Raw genomic sequence first — 21,303 nt, forward strand, 5'->3', positions numbered from 1 at the left:
TCCTCTGAGCAGAAAGCAGCCACATTCGGGGGTTTCCTTCCTTCCTCCCTTGTTGCCTCGAAAGAGCGGCCTTGTTGCCCTTCCTCTGGTCCAAAAGGGCCTCCCTCCCTGAGGCGCCTGTTGGCTTTGGCGGTTGCCGGAAAGGGGCTCCTCCATGGCCCGAGCCTTCCGGCGCCGTCGGAGGGGAAAGAGGCGGAAGAAGAGAGTGCTCTTCCCCGGAGGCTTAAAAGCGGCTTCCTCTGCGTCGCCTCCCGGGGAGCAGCAGCAATAGCAATAGCAGCCCTAATGGCAGGTCAGGCACTTCCTTGGTCCTCACTTGGCTTTGCTCTGACTACTATGATCTCCCTCTTTTCTGCTTTCACCACCTCCAGAATAAGATCCCTGTGTGGTTGTCTAGACTGTTGTGGCTGCAGTTTTTCTTCTTCTTGTTGTTGTTGTTATTGCTTGCTCTATTTTATGATTTATATGTTAAGATGTATTAAATATGTATTGTGTTGAATTGTTTTAGTTCAATGCACGCCTTAGGCAGCTCTATTTTATTTTCTGTTTGTTTTATTCTATTTTATTTATCTTAATGTATTTTTATTCTATTTTTAACTGATTGTATTATACATTTATTTTAATCTATTTTTATTCTGTTTTTAATTCTATTTTTAACTAATTGTATGTACAGCACTCTGTAAATGTACAGTGCTCTATAAATAAAGCTTAATAATAATAATAATAATAATAATAATATTGTGAGACATTTAGCCTTCTCTGTCAGAAAGAGCTCTGGGGCCACAATGAACTACAATTCCCAGGATCCCCCAGCACTCAGCCAGGTGAGTTAAAGTGACGTGAAACTGGATTATTTCTGCAGTGTGTTTTGGACTTAAGTCTACTTCATCAAACTCTTGGAGTGAAGTCATTGGATGCATCTGGTGAAGCAGATTTAGCTCCAAAACACACTGCAGAAATAATCCAGTTTGAGACTACTTTATCTCAATGCTAAGGAATTCTAGGAACTCTAGTTTCGTGAGACATTGAGCCTTCTCTGTCAGAGGGCTCTGGGGCAGCAATAAACTACAGTTCTATAGCAAAACTATAGCAAAGTCTTTGACTGCACAGATCATAAAAAGCTATGGAACAAGGACATGTCAGAGACATGGGAGTCCCACCACCTTTGATAGTCCTGGTGAGAAATTTGTCCTTAGGACAAGAGGCTTCTGTTAGAACAGAATATATAGAAACAGAATGGTTCTCAATTGGCAAAAGTTGCATCTTATCATCTGTTCAACTTATACACAGAACACACTGCAATAAAAGGTTGGGTATTTGGAATATTTTGGAATTCCAGATAAGGAAGTTTCAACCTGTATTAACGATATCAATCATATAAATATTATAACAATCGTACAATATTAACCTTAATATACCTGTGTCTTCGCTCGTTTATTTTTAGCACTTTGTATAGTTATTTGTTAAAATTGCCTCATTTGAGAAAAACACTAAGGCCCGTTACAGACGGGCACTTTAGTACGAGCTCCGCGCGTCCTAGGGTTAAAAAGGGGGGTCCTTTCCGGACGCCCCCAACCGTAGGACACGCGGAGCGTGCACAAAATGGCAGCGGCTGTTCCACATGGCTGCTGCCATGAGGACGTCACGACCGCACCACCTCTATACGGGGCGGCGCGGAAGTGACATCCTCGCTCCGCGCCAGGGCACCTAGTGCGCCCTTAGCGCGGAGCAGGGAGGAACTCCGTTTTGGAGCTCCTTCCTGGTTTGGTCCGTTGGGCGCAGCCTTCACACGGCTGCACCCAGCGGACCAAAGGAGAAAGGGGCCAGCGGCCCCTTTCTCCTCCTTCCCGCCGCCGCAGGGTGTCCTTGGGGCTTGAAGCCCCAGGGACACCCCTTTTCAGGCTGTGGGGAAGGGGCTTTTTGCCGCTTCCCCGCAGCCTGAAAAGCGGCGGATCGGGGCCTCAGCGGCTGCCGCTCTGGACACTGAGGCCCCGATACCCCGGGGAAAGGGGCGGGTGCAGCCCACCCCAAACAGGCGGTCTGTAACCCACCCATGAGTCAGACTCTCCGTTCTCACTATGATTTGAAGTGACTTACTGATCACTTTATATGTGCCCCGTTCACACTGGAAACGGTTTCAGATGCGACTGCGATCGTTCAGACTTGCTTTGAAGCGAGACTAATGTAAACAAAAGCATTCTTTTTAAACATTATGGGGTTTTTTTGTGGTTCCTTTGACAAGAATCGATTAGAAAGTGTGTTCAGCAAGTGGCAACGAAAGACCTGATTTGCATCACACTGGAGGGGAAGGACTAATGGCAGAGGGTTAGCATAGGATGTAACCCATCTCACCCCTAGTTTTTGAGACACCTGCCATTTTTCGATATTGAGCCTTCTCTATCAAGAGAAAGGAGGGCCTTGCCTTAGAAAAGGAGGACATGTCGCCCTGGTGTGGTTGTGTACTAGATGTTGTGATGTTGTGATGTTGTGTTGGTGTCTGTGTTGCCTTCACCGCTGTAACCACTGCCCAACCCCTCTAGGCAGAAGAAGACTGAGGTATGTACAGAGAAGGGGGGACCCTCAGTGCAGGCCGCCCCAGGAGACGCCTGCCCCTCCGCCACCCGCATGGGATGGCTCTGGATGAGGACTGCCTCCGCCGCCACCCAGAGCATCTCCTGGGGTGGGTGCCACTAAGGGCACTGTCGACATGCTTCGATCTTCTTCTTGCTGAGAGTGGCTGGGGAGGGGGGGTGGCAGTGGTGAAGTGATATTTTGCCTATGGTGGGCAAAGGACTTTCTGTTTAGATAGGCCTTTGATATCTAGTTGTTTTTTTAGTTCTTTTAACTGGTTTTCCTGTTTTAATTGTATTTGGCGTATTCTTATTTTCATAGAATCAGAGACTTACAAGGGCCATCCTTTCTAACCCCATTCTGCCATGCAGGAACTCAGAATCAAAGCATCCCTGACAGATGGCTATCCAGCCTCTACTTAAAGACCTCTAAGGAAAGAGACTCCACTACACTCCGAGGGAGTGTCTTCCACTGTTAAACATCTCTTACTGTCAGGAAGTTCCTCCTAATGTTGAGGTGGAATCTCTTTTCCTGTAGCTTGCATCCATTGTTCCGTGTCATAGTCTTTGGAACAACAGCCAACAAGCTTGCCCTATCCTCAATGTGACACCCCTTCAAATACTTAAACAGAACTATCATATCACCTCTTAACCTTCTTTTCTCCAGGCTAAACATCCCCAGCTCCCTGAGTCGTTCCTCATAGGGCTTGGTATCCAGATCCTTCACCATTTTAGTCGCCCTCCTTTGGACACGCTCCTGTTTCTCAATGTCCTTTTTAATTGTGGTGCCCAGAACTGGACACAGTATTCTAGGTGAGGCCTGACCAAAGCAGAATAGAGTGGCACTATTACTTCCTTTGATCTAGACACTATGCTTCTATTGATACAGCCTAAAATCGCATTGCCTGTTTAGCTGCCACATCACACTGATGACTCATGTTGAACTTTTAATTTAAACTTTATTTCTGATGTGTCTTCTTGCCAGAAAGGCTGAATGTAAAGATAACACTAGAATTATTTGTTTTATCTGTTTTTAACTTTTATATCATTATTATTATTATTATTATTATTATTTTCTTATATACTGTCTTTCTCCCAATATAGAGACTCAAATCATACAATCAAAAGTTGAATGATTTTTAATCAGTGTTATAGTGCTGTAATGTGGTGTTTTTAAATTGGTTTTAAACTTTTTATAAACATTTTTAATTTTGTTATGAAAGCTGACTTGGGTCCCGTCCTGGGACAAAGGCAATGTGTAAATAAAGTAAATAACAAATAAATAAGCACACAGAAAATGAGCGTGCTGTGTGATGATATCTGGATGGAGCCTGAAAACAGTGCTGACATGAATTTCAGATGTTGAGAAAGACTGTTGCTAGAGTTGGAAAAGAAGGTTTGTGTGTGTTGGACTACAGTCCTCAGAATCCCCTAGCCAGCATGGGTACTAGCTGGGACACCCTAGGACAGTGGTTCCCAACCTGTGGGTCGGGACCCCTTTGGGGGTCGAATGACCCTTTCATGGGGGTCGCCTATGACCATTGGAAAACACCTATTTAATTACAGTTATGAAGTAGCAATGAAAATAATTTCATGGGTTTGGGTCACCACAACATGAGGAATTGTATTAAAGGGTCACGGCATTAAGAAGGTTGGGAACCACTACCCTAGGAGTTGTGTCCAAAAACCTAATTTTTCCTAGGCTATGGCTGATGAGCTACACTAGCATAACTGGTTACACTGTTTTTTCCAACTTTGTGTAAGGAGGTTTGCAGTTCATCCTTATCCATTGCTTTCCCCCAGAATATGCAAGATCCCTGGTGGCACTGTGATTACTGTACTGCAGCTACTTACTCATAAACCACAAGGTTGTGATTAACATCTTCAATTTTTTTCCTCCTGTTTGGTTTGTAAAACCTTGCCTGATGAAGAAGCCAGTGAAGCTTTGAAAGCTTACAACATGTATATTGTGCATTTTGGTTGGTCCAATAAAGGTATCACTGGTGGATCTTTGTTGTTACTGGAATTGCTATATGGCCAACACATCTATCCCTGGATGTGTTCCACAAGACTGAGTTCAATACTAGCCAGGGACTCAGGCTCGACTCAGCCTGGCATCCTTTCGAGGTTGCTACAATGAGTACCCAGCTTGTTGGGGGCAATTAGTTTACACTTTCTAAACCACTTAGAGAGTGCTTAAGTGCACTGATACGTGGTATAGAATTGTACTTGCTATTGCTATGCAACGGCTGCTGGACATTGTTCATTTTCTTGATCTGAATGGCCTCAGGCTTGTACTGGGAAAATTTCTTTGCTCAGCAAGCAGCATTTCCCTTCTTTGACCTTTGTATGTGTGTACTTTGTAACTTTACACTTCTGTGAAATCTAGGTTTGCAGGTGAAATATGGGAAAGAGTTCCTGTCCCTAATGGGTGTGTAAGAAAGGAAATTGCACCATTTCTCGTTTGCATGACAACATCAGCTAAAATTCCTTCTTCTACCAACCATAAAGGCTCTGTCCCTTATTTCACCCGGCAACCTTGTGAAATTGGATCTCACTGTGTCACCTGTAACCCAAAGAATTGGTGTGAACACACCTGTAAGGCCTTGACAGGACAGAAGCCAATGTGACTTCCAGTTCAAAGTCCTTCCGTCAGGCTGAAGGGGATTTTCACAGTTTTGCAGTTAATGCCTGCTCCAAGGCAATACACAGGATTAGTGTGTGCAGAAGCAATGCCCTGGAATGCAAATACGGCTGATATGAACTATTTGAGAGGAAGAAGAATGTTACTGGAAAAGAAAGTTCGGGAACCATGTATTTCCCAAATCTTCCCTTTTCTCATTTCCCTAGCTCTTGTTTTTTCTCCTTCTTCTCTTTCCTTTTCTTCTGCCAAGAAAACCTGGGGAGAATAATTTTTTTTTCTAGAATGTATTTATTCTATGTACTTACACATAGTAATAGAAACTCATTAAAAGCTATAGAGTTGGATATGGCTCAACTGGATAAATTTACTGAATTTTAGGAACAGCTTCACAGCTTCACACAATAGACAGTATTTTTTCTTTTGTACTGAAATAATCATTTTATATTTGGTTAATTGGATGAATATTTGTGCACATATCTTGTAAATATACATTTTTAAAAAGAGAAATCACTAATAAGGTTTAATTAACAAGCATGGCTTAGAGCAGTGAGTCTTGTGAACTATTCTGCTCAGAAGAACAAACAGCATTTCAAAGAACAGCATTTTCAATTTTTCTGCTTGCTGCAAGGAAGGCAACAGGTGCGCTTCCTGCAATGCTTCTTGTATCTGTGCTGGTAACTTGAAAGGAGGGGACAGGATTTATTTGTTGTCCTGCATCTGAGTACAGTTCATCACAGGACACAAGCAAGGTCTTACTTACAGTACCAGAAGGTGGCTCTTGGAAGAACAGCATGATAGAAACTTCTTAGGATGATGGTTTCTTTTCCTTTCAGGCTTGGTCTCGGAGCTGAAGTTCCTGGTCCCCTGGGGCCACATTGCAGCTAAGGCATGGGGTTCTCCCCAAGGCCGACCTGTACTCTGTTTGCATGGTTGGCTGGACAACGCCAACACTTTCAGCAAACTAATCCCCTTACTCCCTAAAGGTGGGTCAATGGTTAATATCTACTCTAATTTATGCTTCAAAATTGATCTCTCACCAAAGTGTGGACAGATATATGATTTGATCCTTTCTCCCTTAATCTCTTTCAGACTGCTATTACATGGCACTAGATTTTGCAGGTCATGGCCTGTCATCCCACCGGCCAGCTGGGTGTCCATACTACTTAATAGACCACGTGAGCGATGTGCGCAGAGTAGCAGCATGTGAGTTCATTGCAGTTGCCTGTAGCATGTGGAAAGTCAGAGCTTCTCATTATTCTGAATCTATGGCCTGTTATAGACTGCCAAAATAAAGCTGCTTCGGGTCTCTTTGGAGGTATGCTATTTAAATGATGCATGCATCCTAAGAATCCGGAAGCTGCACCAAAAGTTGCACTCCGGTGCTTAGGAATGGAGTGTGGCTTTGGTGCGAACTCCGGACTCTTAGGACCCATGCATCATTTAAATAGCATACCTCCAAAGAGACCCGAAGCAGCTTTATTTTGGCAGTCTGTAACAGGCCTATATTAGTTTTGGCTTTTAGTCAGATAGGTTCACTTCAGATAGGATGAGCCAGGGATTAGCCTCCTAGTTCCACTTGGCCTTGCCTCTTCATTCCACTTATTAAATCCAAATGGAAAAGCCCTTATCTAATGTTTTAGACCCTCCTGAATTTTTTTGAGAGCCAGAGGGCTGATTATATTTGGGATATTGACAAGTTGGAGGGTGTTCAAAGGAGGGCAACCAAAATGGTGAAAGGTCAGGAAACCATGACCTATGAAGAGCTCCTTAGGGAGCCGAGTATGTTTAGCTTTGGGAAGAGAAGGCTAAGAGGTGGCATGATAACTATGGGGCCATTCAGACTACTTTTTACCCCGGTTCAGAAACTGGATTAGCCACGGGAAGTTCATATTGGCCCCGATTCTTCCACAAGCGAAATCGAGGCTTTCACACCCATTCAGGGACAAATGACCCTTGGCACGGGTCTTTTGAAAGTTGAGATTTACTTGTATCTTTTCAGAAAACCTGGGTCCCGGCAAATGTGAACGTGGCCCTGGTCATGTTCGAGTCAAGTTCAGGGGAGGGATTTAGGTCAGAGGGAGGGCAGAAGGCAGAACATGCCTCCTCTTCATCGGGGTGAAGGAGGAGGAGGAAGGAGCCGGAGGAAGGCTCCCATGAAAGGCAGAATCGGTGAAGGAGGAGGAGGAGGAGGAGGAGGAAGAAGGAGCAGGACGAAGGGTCAAGTTCAGGGGAGGGAATTAGGTCAGAGGGAGGGCAGAGAACGGAACATGCCTTCACTCTCTCTTTTTTGTATTTTTATTTTTGACAGACTATGCAAATACTTCTACAGGTAGATACATATATAGATAGAATGTGTCTGCTTGTGCTACATATCCCTTTCATTTGCTTGCTCCCGGCACGGCACCTCACTTTGCAAGAGGCTTTTTTAAACATTATTTTTATATGCAAATGCTACAATGCGAATGTTACAAATGTTTCTCTTTCAATTTGGCAAATTGATACAGAATGCTTTTGCTACATATGTGCATTGTAAGGCATTTGGGGTGACAATGAGGGAAAGCAAGAGGATGCAGAGATGGAATTCCAAGGTGATGAATTATTATTATTGTTGTTGTTGTTGTATGTGTATCTGAGGCATTCTGGGGTGGCAAAGCAAGAGGATGCAGATATGTCATTTTGAGGTGAGGATAGATTGCATTTTGGGGTTGAAAACAGAGGCAGTGCAAGGAGATCCAAAGAGGAGGGAAGGATAGATGACATTTTGGGGTGGCAATCAGAGGGAAAGCAAAGCAAGAGGATGCAAACATGGCATTTGGGGTGAGGAATTATTATTGTTGTTGTTGTTGTTGTTGTGACGGGAAGAGGATGCATAGGGAGGAGGCAAGTGCTTCGGAGGTAGCATTGGACTGCAAGCAAGCGGGAAGCAGGAGGCTGGAAGGCTGTGGAAACCCATGACTTTGGGGGAGTCACACTCTCTCAGCCTCAGGGGAAAGGCAATGGCAAATCTCCTTGGAACCAATCTTGCCAAGAAAACCCCAAGATGGGGTCGTTTTAGGGTTGCCATAATCTGTAATGACCCAAATACACACAACACACACACACACCTGGAGGTTTTTAAATTTGACAGAATATGCACACACTGTCACCAGGGGTTTTTTTTTTTTAAAAAGGAGGGGAGAAAGCACCTATTCGGTTGGCCACTTGCTGTAGGAAACGTCACCTTTGACGAAAGCAGAAGTGAATTTGATTGACACCAAAGGAGCCTTCATTTTAAACCGGTACCACAAATGTGAACTTCAGAGGGGTAAATTAACCTGATTGAGGTAAAAGATAGTGGGCACTTGCTTCTGAAGAGATTTGAGATGAGGGGAGCCGGATCTGCCCAGTTCCATCCAGGCAAATGGGTGAGTGGGAATGGAGCCTATGTTTAAATATTTGAAAGGATGTCATTTTGATCATGAGATAAGCTTGTATTCTGTTGCTCCAGAGACTAGGGCCTGGAACAATGGATTGAAGCTACAGGAAAAAGATTCCACCTCAATATTAGGAAAAACTTTTTGATAGTAAAAGCTGCTCGCCAGTAGAACACGCTCCCTTGGAGTGTAGCGTCCTCCTTTGGAAGTTTTTAAATAGACTGGATGACCATCTGTTGGGAGTGCCTTGATTGTGTATTCCTCTATGGCAGGGGATTGGACTGGATGGACCTTATGAGTCTATGAATAAAATAAAAAAAAATTTTTTTAAATCCAAAATTAGGCAGAGTGCACAGTGGCTGCAAGAACTGATAACTTTATTGGCTGTAAACCAGAGATGGGGTATTTTTTGGGTTTTCAGTTGTATTTGTACTGTAATTTCTAGCATTCCCTTCTCATTTTGAAGAAATGCAGCATTCTCTATTAGATTATCATTTCTGGATAATAGATTTTTTAAAATAATAAGGAAAATGTTTTGAAGAAAAAAGGGAGATGAAATGAATTCTAACATTGAAATCTCTGGTTCCACTGGGTCTGAATGATGATCCGGGTTTACAATCCTGAATATAAAAACATTATAGAATATTTATATCGTAATATATCTAGCTGAGAGATTGCTCTGATAGATTGCATAAGACATCCTTATGACTGATTTCAGCACATATTATGGGTTCTGCTTTGTAATTATTATCTGGAATATGTATAAGTATCAAAAAAGTAGACTCTGGGCTGAAACAGATGGGCCCAATAAAGCAGACCATGGCAACTTGGACACAATTCATGGTGGGACCACAGTAACTGCACACACCCAACCCTGATCCAAGCCATTGTCACAGTTTTGAACCAGGCTGGCAAAAGGAGTGATATTTTACCACTCCTTTTTGGTCTGGTTCTATGTAAAAGATGTGGCATCATCCTCTAAACACTACACCCTGAACGCGGCCAGAAACCAGTTTATTTGGCCCATCTGTTTTGGGCCCAAATCTTACTAATGCTTCAAGTGTTGACATCTCCAGTGTTGCTGAAAGGTATGTATGGTTTTGATATGCAAAATAATGTAATTTTATATTTATATGGGATATGATTTATTTAGTGTTTTCCTATCTTTTCTGATATTTATAATATATCTGTATTTGTTTGTTTTTAGCCCCTGAAGAAGGCCTATTTTTCTATAGGTTGAAATGTAAAAGAATAAAAATTGTTCATCCATTTTAGCAGCACATGGAGCTTGTCTTCTTTCTGTTGTCAGCATACACACACGCACGCATGTATATGGTGTATGAGAGTTTTTCAGTAATTTTTCTTAAGTGAAAAAAAGAGTCTCTTTTTATTTGTGGCAGGCTAAAGTCTGGAACAGAGCACGGACATTGTTTCCAGAATTGCAAAGCTGGTTCAGAGATTCTGAGAACTGCAGATCAAAAAAAATCATTTTTCCAAGCTCTGGTTTGGACGTGTGGGCAAACATTAGCATTTGGCCAATGCTTCCTCAATGAAACATGTGGTAACTATGCTATTGTGTATTAACTCAGACACTTAAGTTCTCTGCATATTTCTTTTTAGCACTGAAATGGAATCGGTTTAGCCTCATGGGTCACAGTATGGGTAAGTGATTCTTTCCCTAAGAATAACTTGATTTTTTAAAAAAATACAGTAATAAATGATTAACAGCCAACAAAATTTTGAGAAAGTAATTTCAGTATGTATAGTGCGCTGGCGTCATACGCAGGTGCCTTTTACACAGCTTTCAGCTTACACTGAAAGTCCCGCGCCATTTCCTGAATGGCACACTACAAGCACAAGCCCCATTATGCTTAATGGGGCTCAAGCATAGGTGGTATCTGCCTTACGCGGTGAGACCCAGAACGGATCCCCACGTAAGGCAAGGGACCACTGTATTTTCACAGATACAAAATTATTCTTTCATCCATTAAAATACATAGCAAACTGATTTCTTTCTGTCATAGCCAGTTAGTTTCTACTCTTGTGTGTTTAGCTTGTTTTGATTTAGATCCTGTCCTTCTCCCTATGCAGGATCCAAGATAGTAATTTTATTACAATTGGCTTACTTTATTACAATTGCTTACAGTCTATAAGTCGAGAAATTTATGCCCAAAAATTGACCCCAAAATCCCAGGTTGACTTATTTAGGGGGTCTATAAGATAATGTGATAGCAGCTCTTTCAGATTTTCCCATGCAGCTAGCAGAGCAATTTATTTTTCTCTTTCACCAAGCAGAAAGAGTCCTGGGTGACTGTTTGCTTTAAAACAAACAAACATGGTCCCTCTCTCACCCCCTGTCTAAGGAGTGAAGGACAAAAGGAAAGCTGAAACAGTGAAGTAAAAAGCCTCAGTTAGAGTCCCTCTTGCTTCATGCACACGTACACACACTGATGGAGCCTCCAAGTTTTATCCTTGGGTCATGGCAAAATCTTTTGCCCCCAAACCTGCCGTCGACTTATACATGAGGTTGACTTATAGTATGTATGGTATATTCCTTCTTTTGCCTTTAAGATGCCAATTTTTTACAAGACCACTTGCCTTAACAAGTAACATCAAAATATATTCTTAATAACTTCACATTACCAATAAGCAATGCCAATATATTACATGCAGGGTTGTTTTGTTTTGACTGCAGCTGCCAAAATCCCTTGGGTTTCTGGAGCTGTAATACAAAAAATTGTTTGACACCAGAAATGACTGCCTCAGATGTGGTGGAGCCTTCTTCTTTGGAGATTTTAAATAAGAGGCTGGATTACCATTTGTCAGGAGTGGTTCAATTGTGTCTCCCTGCATAAGACCTGAGGAGTTAGTGAGAGAAGGAACATTCACACTTACTTTTTTGATTTGGATCTCCACAGTGATGCAATACCAAATTGGTGTTTCCACTACATCTTCCATTTCCAAATCTCTCCATGGCATTTTAACCTTGTTGCCATTCATGCTTGCCACCATTTCGGTTTAAACTGGAGGCACCTCCATTTCCGGGAATGATGCAGCACGATCCAAATCAATTCAACAGCTTAATCACACTATCAAAGATGCCAATCATTATGGCTCTTTACAAAAAGCTGCATTAAGGGCCCAGTGTCAAATACACTGGGTTAAGCGGGTTTTTCTGTTCCCCCCCCCCCCCTGCAAACGACAGCAAGGGTATTTGGGGGCAGTAGGAATGTAGTGTGAATGGGCCAGAGAGGGCTGCAAAGGAGGCAGCTGCTGGCAGGATTAATCATACAGGCAGGGACTTTGATTCTAAATTCATATTAAACCCACTTCTTTTTCCTTTATATAGGTGGAACTGTTGCAGGCATGGTAAGTACAGTGGACCCTTGGCATCCACTGGGTTTTGGTTCCAGGACCCCTATGGATACCAAAATCTGTGGCTGCTTAAATACCATTACTGTATATACAATAGTGTAGTAAAATTGTTTCCCTTATATAAAATGGCAAAGTCAATGTTTGCTCTTTAGAATTTAGAATTTTTTTTTAGGGGGGTTTAGGGTTTTTTCTCCTTAGAACATAATTTCCTTTTGAAGAAAATTCAAAGGGCAACATGAATTGCCTATTTCAGGGACACAAGTGATGGAAATGGCATTTATTCTTGCGATAAAGGAATTAAATGTCCTCTCTCTTTCTCTCCTAGTTTGCATGCATTTTCCCTGAACTGGTGGACAAGCTGATCCTGGTGGAGTCATGTGGCTTTTACCCATCACCTCAGGTTGAATTCTAAAGCCTTTCTCTGACTCAGTAGCATATTTGATAGATATGACATGAAGAAATTATGAATCTTGTTGCTGCAGTGAAAGGGCTTATCCTTGTACAAGAGGCTGATCCTGGGATAGGGCAGATGGGAGGAGACTTCACCTCTGCCCTGTTTTGTAAGATGGTGATACTTGGCAAGTGAATAAAGGAAAATAACTCTGTCCTTTTTGCCATGTGCAGGTTGCATTTTCAATGGAGCAAGCAGCATAATGAGCCTTTGGCTCAAATGCTGAGAAATAGATCCACTTCATGTTACATGTAGAGCATGAAGAAATGTGACCTTGCAAGACAAAAGGGCAACCAGCACCTGTATTGACATTTGGAACTTATATTGTATGGGTGGCTGCAACAGTATGGATTGATCTCTACATGGCAAGCTGTTTGTGTGAGCTGCCTTCCATGGGATTTGGGCAGGCACAACTGGCTTACTATATGGACTTTACACCATTTGCCCCAAAAGTTAACCAAGTGAATGATCCTTTTGTTGCAGCAGTAATATCCTTTTCAACTACTCTAAGGCAGAACTGTCCAATATTTTTTGTTGTGCAGACCAAAATATAGAATTCATAAATTAGGTAATTTGCTATAGTTCCTAGGAATGACAGACATTGTCCCCATAAAAGCTGCTACCTTGTATCATTGTTCATTGATTCTCTTGTTGGCAGGGTTATCACAAAGGCCCAGAAACACTTAGGAAACAGAAAGCAAGCTCCCGATCCATCACTAGAGATGACATATCAAATTTAGAGGTGAGGTTCGAAGTATCTGAGCATTGAACAATGGGGTTCAGTTGGTGTCACCCCTTTGTATAGATCCTAATGCTGTTGTTCCATTACTCTGGAAGATCCTGGATTGCATTAGGCCAGAGTTCCCCAAAAGAATAAAGATATGATGATGGTAGTATTTTGACCAACATTAAGCTGGTTTGGGAGTAACAGGGAGTTCTTCCTTTTAATACAATCTAGGATCTTTGCAGCAAAACTGCCATGTTAGTGTGTGTATGTGGAGGGGCAGTGAAGGAATGCTTGGTCCCTACATTCACTCTCAGCTTCATAAACGGATCCCAAGTCCCTTTGATTTCATAGGAACATCCGGAAAAAGTGTTGTTGGCACAGTCACAGGACTTTCTGGGGCAAGGAGATTCATTAAAAAGGCTACCATAGTTCATCCTATCAAAATATTTACTGCTGCAACAAAACATGCATTTCATAGAAGGACAAGCTGATAAAGGCATAAAACATGGACCTTGATCAAACTGTAAGTAGAAGGCTGAGGTGAGGTCTAAGACACAAAATAAAAATAAACTTTGAAACTGTGACTCTCTTCTCCAACAAAATATCAAATTTATAGAAAGGTAAGCTAATCCGTTTTCACAAAGAATCCTCTAAATTTATTATACACAAATCCTTTCAAAATCACACCATCTCTTTCCCTCTCCATTCACAGACACCTGGCTGTGCATCCATTAATCTTACAAATGCATATCCCCCTTTCTGTCTTACCTCACACTACCTCCCTACACTCTAACCAAACCCTACTTTTGGCTCCCTGCTGTTCCCTCGCCACCAGCCCCACTTTATCCCTTTAACAAGAAATGACAATACAGTACTATAACTTTTTTAGTACTCAGCAAAGCATCAGCCTGCAGTTACCTACAATCTTTTTTAACTGCCATGTGGAATCCAGAGGCATTTTGGGAAAATGAATATGGTGTCAGAGCTACCCTGGGAAATGCTTTCCAGCTGTTGGGAGTGAATTTTTTTTAAAAAAAGTATACATAAATTATATATATGGGAGGGGTGTGGAACTTTGCAGTCACTATTTACTCTTCATCTTTGATGACGTGGTCTCTGCATTATAACTGATTTTGATGGCCAGCTGTTTCTACTGGCTACGAAATCCATTCATACCATAACACATAAAGGTGATGTACATTTATGAGTACCAATATCTGTTTGATAAAATTAACTTATTGTCCATACTATAATCATACATACAGTGATGGGGGAGTATTATAATTAATTATATAGCATCTCATCACTCTACATAGGGTTATACAAGTAAAAGAACAACAAAACAGTTCCCTCAAGATTTCAATCTAAAGTACTACTTAGTCAGCTTACTTCTGAGTAGAAGTTAGGGGTATGCTGTCAGATTTTATGTAAATTGATGGGCATTTCAGTTTTAAACGTTTTCTAATCTGTCACTAATTCTAAGATGTTTGACAGTATGTCCACGCCGCCTCGTATTTTTGAACACTATAGAATTAACTAGTAGAACATATAGAACTTTAACCAAGTACCATTTCAACCAGCTGAAATGCTCCCATCTTATTATTGGTTCTGCTGGCTACAGCTGATATATATTGTAAACCAAAAAAATCTGGAGAGCCACAGTTATCAACCCCGACTTCCAGATAGACTTGCTTTTCTTCCCCATTGCAACTCTTAAATATGTCACAATCCATAGCAAAGATGAAAACTATATGTTCAGAATATTCACTCACCAGAGAAGAAAAGAATAATTATCCTGGATGGTTGCTCAGAAAAAGATTATTGGTGGAGTTGGTGGAGTTTGTACCTTGGATGCAAGAAACAACAGAAAGTGGATAATAGTTTTATAGTATACTGTTTTTCAGCAATTTTATCTTTTTAAACTGTATTTTATTATTTTAATGAGTGATCTGTTTTAATATTGTAATAGTCTGATTCTATTTTAATGCTCACTTTTGTATGTTTTTAATTGTACTGTTCTTTTAAAATATAAGCCGCTCTCAGAATATAAGTAAAATAAATAATACAGTGAGACCTCGCTATCTGTGGGGGATCCATTCTGAACCCACCCCCAGCATATACCAAAATCTGTGGATGCTCAACTCCCATTGTCCCTAATGACGGCACCTGCACGGGACTTCAGGTAGGCTCCTGTTGTCCGCAAATAGCAGGTGGCTTACCTGAAGTCTCCCACCTCCTTGGCATTTTCTGGGCAAACGGGATTAAGGCAACCTCTCTCCCCCTCCTCTCCCCCTGGGAATCCTGCTGGGCTGGCCTCATACCCTCCTTTTGTCCTTTGGTGGTTTTGACCCACAAGGAGCCTGGCCACCACGGGGAAGGCACCTGGTTTGCCCAGAGGAGCCTCCCACAGCCACCCAGACCGTGGAGCTCCTGCCCAGTCGCTCCACACTGGGAATCCCCAGATCCCCTGAAGAGGAGGGGGGATGAAGACGGTGCTGATGTCAGTACCCTCCTAGGCGAGGCTGAGCCCAGAGTCATGTGCTGCCATTGGGGACAACCAGGGGATGCTGTCTATGGATGTTGGAATCCACAGATGGCAAGTCCGTTGATAAGGAGGGCCCACTGTATTAGTAGTAGTAGTGGGGTGGTGGTGATGATGATGATGATGATGGCTTCTTCTTATAGGAGTGGGAGAAAATACTATATGGTCACCGGATAGTAATTGATAATCTGCTGAATGTTGATGGCAAACAACACCAGGCCCTTAGAGTGCGCAGCTCTGAAAAGGCACTTCAGAGGTGAGTTTACTCCTTGGATGCTCCAATGCCTGATGTCCAAGCTTTGTCCTGGGATGTGACGGTATCCAAACGTGCAGTGTTGAACCAATGGTAAACCAAGTGGCTGACTCTTTTGAATCTCAAAGCAGCAGATTCCAAAGAGTCAGCCACTTGGTTAACAAGTAATAGTGCCACTATGTTCTGCTCTGGTCAGGCCCCACCTGGAATATTGTGTCCAGTTCTGGGCACCACAATTTAAAAAGGATGTGGAGAAACTGGAGCATGTCCAAAGTAGAGCGACTAAAATGATGAAGGGTCTGAAAGCCATGCCCTACGAGGAACAACTTAGGGAGCTGGGGATGTTTAGCCTAGAGAAGAGAAGGTTAAGAGGTGATATGATAGCCCTGTTTAAATATTTGAAGGGAAGTCATATTGAGGAGGGAGCAAGCTTGTTTTCTGCTGCTCCACAGACTAGGACCCGGAACAATGGATGCAAGCTCCAGGAAAAGAGATTCCACCTCAACATTAGGAAGACTTCCTGACAGGAAGGGCTGTCCGACATTTCAACACACTCCCTCGGAGTGTAATGGTATCTCTTTCCTTGGGGGTCTTTAAACAGAGGTTGGATGGCCATCTGTCGGGGATGCTTTGATTTGGATTTCCTGCATGGCAGGGGGTTGGACTGGATGGCCCTTGCGGTCATTTCCAGCTCTATTGTTCTATGATTCTATTCTATGATTCTAACATGTGCTACTCCTCAGCATGGAGTACAGAAAGGATTTTGAAAACTGTACTTCATGAAACGAGTCACAAACTCCTCCTCCCCTGCAACTCCAGTTACACACATAAAGGTTGAAAGGGACCACAAAGGCAATTGAGACCAACTTGCCATGAAGCAACACACTCTTGAAAGATGGCCATCCAACCTCTATTTGAAGATTTCCAAAGAAGGAGAAACTACCACCCTCTGACATCTATTCCACTGTTGAGCAGTTCTTACCATCAGGAAGGTCTTCCTAACATTTAGATGAAATTTTTTCCCCTTGGATCTGGTATTTACAAGTCACAATCAGAGCTAGGAGAAATTAACTGTTTTGACTACAGCTCCCAGAATGACAAGCCAGAACTTGGAACTAGAATTGTCATTGGTTCCTGTCCTGCCAAAAGACATTTCTGTCTGAGGATTCACAAATTTGGCTACTTCACTTCTTTGGATTATATGGAACAGACTTGGAAAAGTTATTAGCCATATTGATTGGGACATTCTGGCAAAAAAATGTCCAAAAAAGCAACATTTTCAAGCTCTCCACAGCTTTCAGGCAAAGACATAAAAGATCTAGCTCCCTCTGTCCACACTGGAACAATTTGTGCTGTGTAACTGTAGGGTGTGTTTCAGGTGAAATGTAATAAAGAAATTTTTGAGGTTGCCAGAAGTCAGCAGGTGACTTGAAGACACAACACACACACACACATACCAAGCTTGTATATTTTCCTAAAGGAAATGGCAGTTTAAACATGCAGAAGGTTAGTTGTTGTTATTGTGTGCCTTCTAGTAATTTTCGACTTACAGTGGTCCTAAGGCAAACCTAAGAGGGCCAGTTTTGAGGAGTGGTTTGAGGGTTGGATTGCAACTCTGGAGACCAGGATTCGAATGGGCTTTTCTTGGCAAGATGTGCCTTCCTCTGAGGATCAGAATGTGACTTGCCCAAGGTCACCCAATAGGTTTCCATGGCCAAACAGAGATTTGAACCCTGGTCTCCAGAGTCGTAATCCATTGCCCATGACATCACACTGTAGGGGTGATTCCTGCTAAATCATAGTCAAAGGCCTATTAAGATTTCACATTGCATTTCCATCAGTAAACCAGCAACAAATGAAAGCTCTCAGAATCTTCCTGCCAACATGGCTACTATCAGGGGAGTCTAGAAGCTGCAGTCCAAAGTAGGTTTTATCAGTTTTGATTAGGCTGCGGTCCTGAAACAAACCTCCTTATTCAAGTGAGCTTTGATAATTGCTGAGGAAGGGGCTTTTATATGGTGGTTACTGTACACTTATTGATCAGGCAGTTGCTTTTAATTCAGTTGTCTTTTAATAATATCCGTTGCTTAGTTTTCAGCATTGTATCTTTTTGTGATTTTATTTGTATCTAATTTTGAACTTTGTTCCAAGAATCCCAATTTTTATAAAAATGCAGGATATTAATCTAACAATTATTCAATTGCCTGGCAAGTAAAACGCATAACAAGCAGGAAAATTGTATTTGGAACTTAAATATTTCATTAAAAAGTCTCCTATTTCGGAAATAATTTGTTTCTGTCTGTCTAAAAGTTGGAAGTTTATTCTCAAAATTCTACTTTAGTTATCTAATTCATTTATATCCTTCTCTTCTCCTGACACGAGGCCCAAGGTGGTTTACAACAAGGCTAAAACAAAATGAAGTTAAAAACCTGCTGGTAACTAAACTTGAAACAGAGTTAAACACGGTATCTTAAAATACCATAAATATTAAAAGGTGTAAAATTATTTAAGTGGGGACTTGGGGAATTCTTGCCCACCATGAGTTTGTGAACCCAGCTATATTCTATGACTTGTAGAATGGAGGAGACACAGCACATTGCAGGATAAAATAAAATAAGGGAGGAGTTGCAAATACGTCAGAGGAAAAGCCAAAAATTAAAAACAGTAGAACCATATAGTTGGTTGTATGGAGAAATGGTAGTCTCAGCATTTTTTCAGTGACAAACTTGTGCATGTTTCCCTTTGACTTTCCTAGGTTACTGGAGGCAAATAATGACTTAACAGAAGAAAGTGGAAAGATACTGCTGGAGCGAGGGGCTACTAAAGTGCCAGGAGGTAAGAAGTCACTCCAGTGAAGTGACCATTTTGAACTAGGTATCGAGTGAAGTGAAAAGGGTACCGTATCTGTTTCACATGTACGAGATCCAAAGTTTAAAGCTGACATCCTTAATTAGAATATCCCTACTAAGATGGTTGTAAAATTACTGCCTGAGACTGCTATCCATTTTAGTGTTAGGCCAGCTGACCAATGGTTTGACTGCCTAAAGCTTGGGGGGGGGCATTTATGGACAACTTGCAAAAGCCCTCAGCCACAAAAGCTGGTGGGTGGAGATTCTGGAAGTTGTAGTCCAAAGGAAGAACTTTTCCAAGCTCTGGTTTGGATCTGTTGATCTGCTGCAGGGACTAGAAGATAAATTTTCCCTTCTGATTTGAAGCCTCTTACCTTTTGGTCCAGTTTCCCACTTAAGATTTAAAACTTCCTTATTCAAAAAACTTTGCTTCAGGTCAAATTCCTCATAATTTAATTCCAATTTTTCTGTAGGTTTGGTTTACAACAGAGACATTCGACTCCTCTCGGTAAGCTCTCCTTTAGTTTGTTTTTATTCCTGTGTCTTACTTGAAGGAAATGTGGCCAGGGCCCTGTGAGCCCAAGAGACAGTTCTCTATCACTGCAGTGGACTGCACCTGGATCCTAAAACAAAACTGGATATGAATGCAAGCCCACTTCATTTTGCAGAGTCTCTTTTCAGGGCAAAAGAAGGCATAGGATTGGGGGGGGGGGAGGGGGGAGGGGGAGAGGACTACCCTTTGTTTTGTAAACAAATTGGTTTTTCAACTGTAAATCAAGAGGACAAAAAAATGTGCCCGTGTGGATGATAGAGCATGTTGAATCCGTTTGAACAAGCTCCCCACCCCTGCCAAATCCTTCTTTTCCACATTAATCTATTGCAGTACAGGGTGAGGTGGGACAATGTTGAGTCACATATCAGTTATTATTCTCACATGGGGACACAAGGTATACAATAGTGCTTGCTGGAATGCAGTGGATTCGTTACTACTGCTCACAACAGCCATCTATTCTACCAGTGACTTGTCCCAAAGCCAGTTCAAGGGTTTTTAAAGCTCATTTTCTCTGTTCCTTGCTGGCTTCTTCCATAAAACCACAGAACTACCTGGGGTCTTTGTTAGCAAACCAGGATGCATTACGTCGACTTTTTCAGCCACTGTATCTTGTAAGAGGGACACATACATTCTGTGAAGCTTTGGGTTGGCTCTACAAGAAATCCTGTAAATTAGAAAAACAGAATATTAACTAATTTTATATTGTTTTACTTTGCCATTTTATCTTTCATGTATAGCACACTTCCCATCCTACTCATATAGAATATCAGGTGAACTATGTGAAAAAAATCCAGGCCGATGTATTGATGATCATGTAAGTGACATACAGTTAATGATTGTTGCTTTTCTGCCTGAAAGGAAGGAGCTATTGTGCTGCCCTAGCCTATCCCAAGAGTATGGCTGAATGAAGATTGCTTCACTGTAGAAGAGCATTAAAAGAGATAGGAATTATACTGAACTGATTATTGTTGCAGCTTTCTAGTATCAGTCTGGTCACATGTTCCAATCTAGTTTGTCCTTCATCAACACCACCAATTAGAAGGCTAAATATAGGTGTCCTTTGAATGTAATGTCTACAGCTGATCCCACACGCATATTAATACAATTATAGTATGCAGTTTCCTTAATTTCTTCTGTTCTTACTCAAAACCAGAAAACATCTAAAACTTTTAAGTTTTCTTTCTAGAGCACAAGATGGGATCTTTACAAAACAATCCCCAGAGCACCTTTCTGAGTACAGTGTGATTATCCAGGAAGCATTCAGGGCCTCAAGAAAAGAGGTGAGTGCAAGCTTTGAAGAACTGAGGACACCACTAGCCACTGTCCCAACATTATTAGCATAATTATGTATCCCTGTACTTCCACTTTGTTAAGTACGTATCATGGGGAAGATATAAAGGTAGGATTAGGTCTGTCTCAAGAGAGAGAGTGGTGAAGTGGTACAACTTGAAGGAACACAACAACTAGGTCTATCTCACCATTTTAATTGCAGAATATTTGATGTGGGGTATAGAATTCACTTCACTTACAAAATAATAGGCTTTCATGGCTGTTGTGTGTAGGTCATGTTGGGAGAAAGGCAGAACATAAATGAGTAAATTAAATGAATCTAGATCCAGTTTATGTTTACATTTTAGAATGCCGAATTTTCTTCTGATACTGTTGGTGTATAACCCACCTATCCACTCATATCATCTTTTAATTTGTGGCATAGAGAACTTAATTATAGGGCAACATATACACTCTGTAAACACTGGTCAGAATTCACTAAGACGGTTATGAATGCAAAGCAGCTGACATTTCTACACACCCAAGAAATCTCTGGTGCGAGAGTGAATTGTGGCAAGAACCCTGCTTCTGTCACACCAGAGGTTGCCCATGGAAGGGGGTGGAAATGTCAATAAACTGTTTTCTGATTAGCAGAAC

The 21,303-nt window shown here is 41.8% G+C and overlaps 1 protein-coding gene across 4 annotated transcripts in view; it reads left to right on the forward strand.

Moving 5' to 3' along the window:
- Nucleotides 1-21,303, forward strand: part of SERHL2 (serine hydrolase like 2) — a 23,836-nt gene continuing 2,533 nt past the window's right edge. The window contains exons 1-13 of one of the 4 annotated variants that reach the window (XM_042467764.1): nt 1-292; nt 6,048-6,197; nt 6,304-6,417; nt 7,523-7,543; nt 10,248-10,289; nt 11,977-11,996; nt 12,328-12,402; nt 13,112-13,195; nt 15,866-15,978; nt 18,731-18,810; nt 19,298-19,332; nt 20,115-20,191; nt 20,564-20,657. In XM_042467764.1, coding sequence (XP_042323698.1) covers nt 286-292; nt 6,048-6,197; nt 6,304-6,417; nt 7,523-7,543; nt 10,248-10,289; nt 11,977-11,996; nt 12,328-12,402; nt 13,112-13,195; nt 15,866-15,978; nt 18,731-18,810; nt 19,298-19,332; nt 20,115-20,191; nt 20,564-20,657 — 912 coding nt within the window. In that variant the 5' untranslated portion in view covers nt 1-285. The remainder of the gene's footprint in view (nt 293-6,047; nt 6,198-6,303; nt 6,418-7,522; nt 7,544-10,247; nt 10,290-11,976; nt 11,997-12,327; nt 12,403-13,111; nt 13,196-15,865; nt 15,979-18,730; nt 18,811-19,297; nt 19,333-20,114; nt 20,192-20,563; nt 20,658-21,303) is intronic. The other 3 variants (XM_042467767.1, XM_042467766.1, XM_042467768.1) reach the window with 3 other exon arrangements.

Source organism: Sceloporus undulatus, chromosome 5 (genome assembly GCF_019175285.1).
Source record: "Sceloporus undulatus isolate JIND9_A2432 ecotype Alabama chromosome 5, SceUnd_v1.1, whole genome shotgun sequence".
Classification (NCBI taxonomy): Eukaryota; Metazoa; Chordata; class Lepidosauria; order Squamata; family Phrynosomatidae; genus Sceloporus; species Sceloporus undulatus.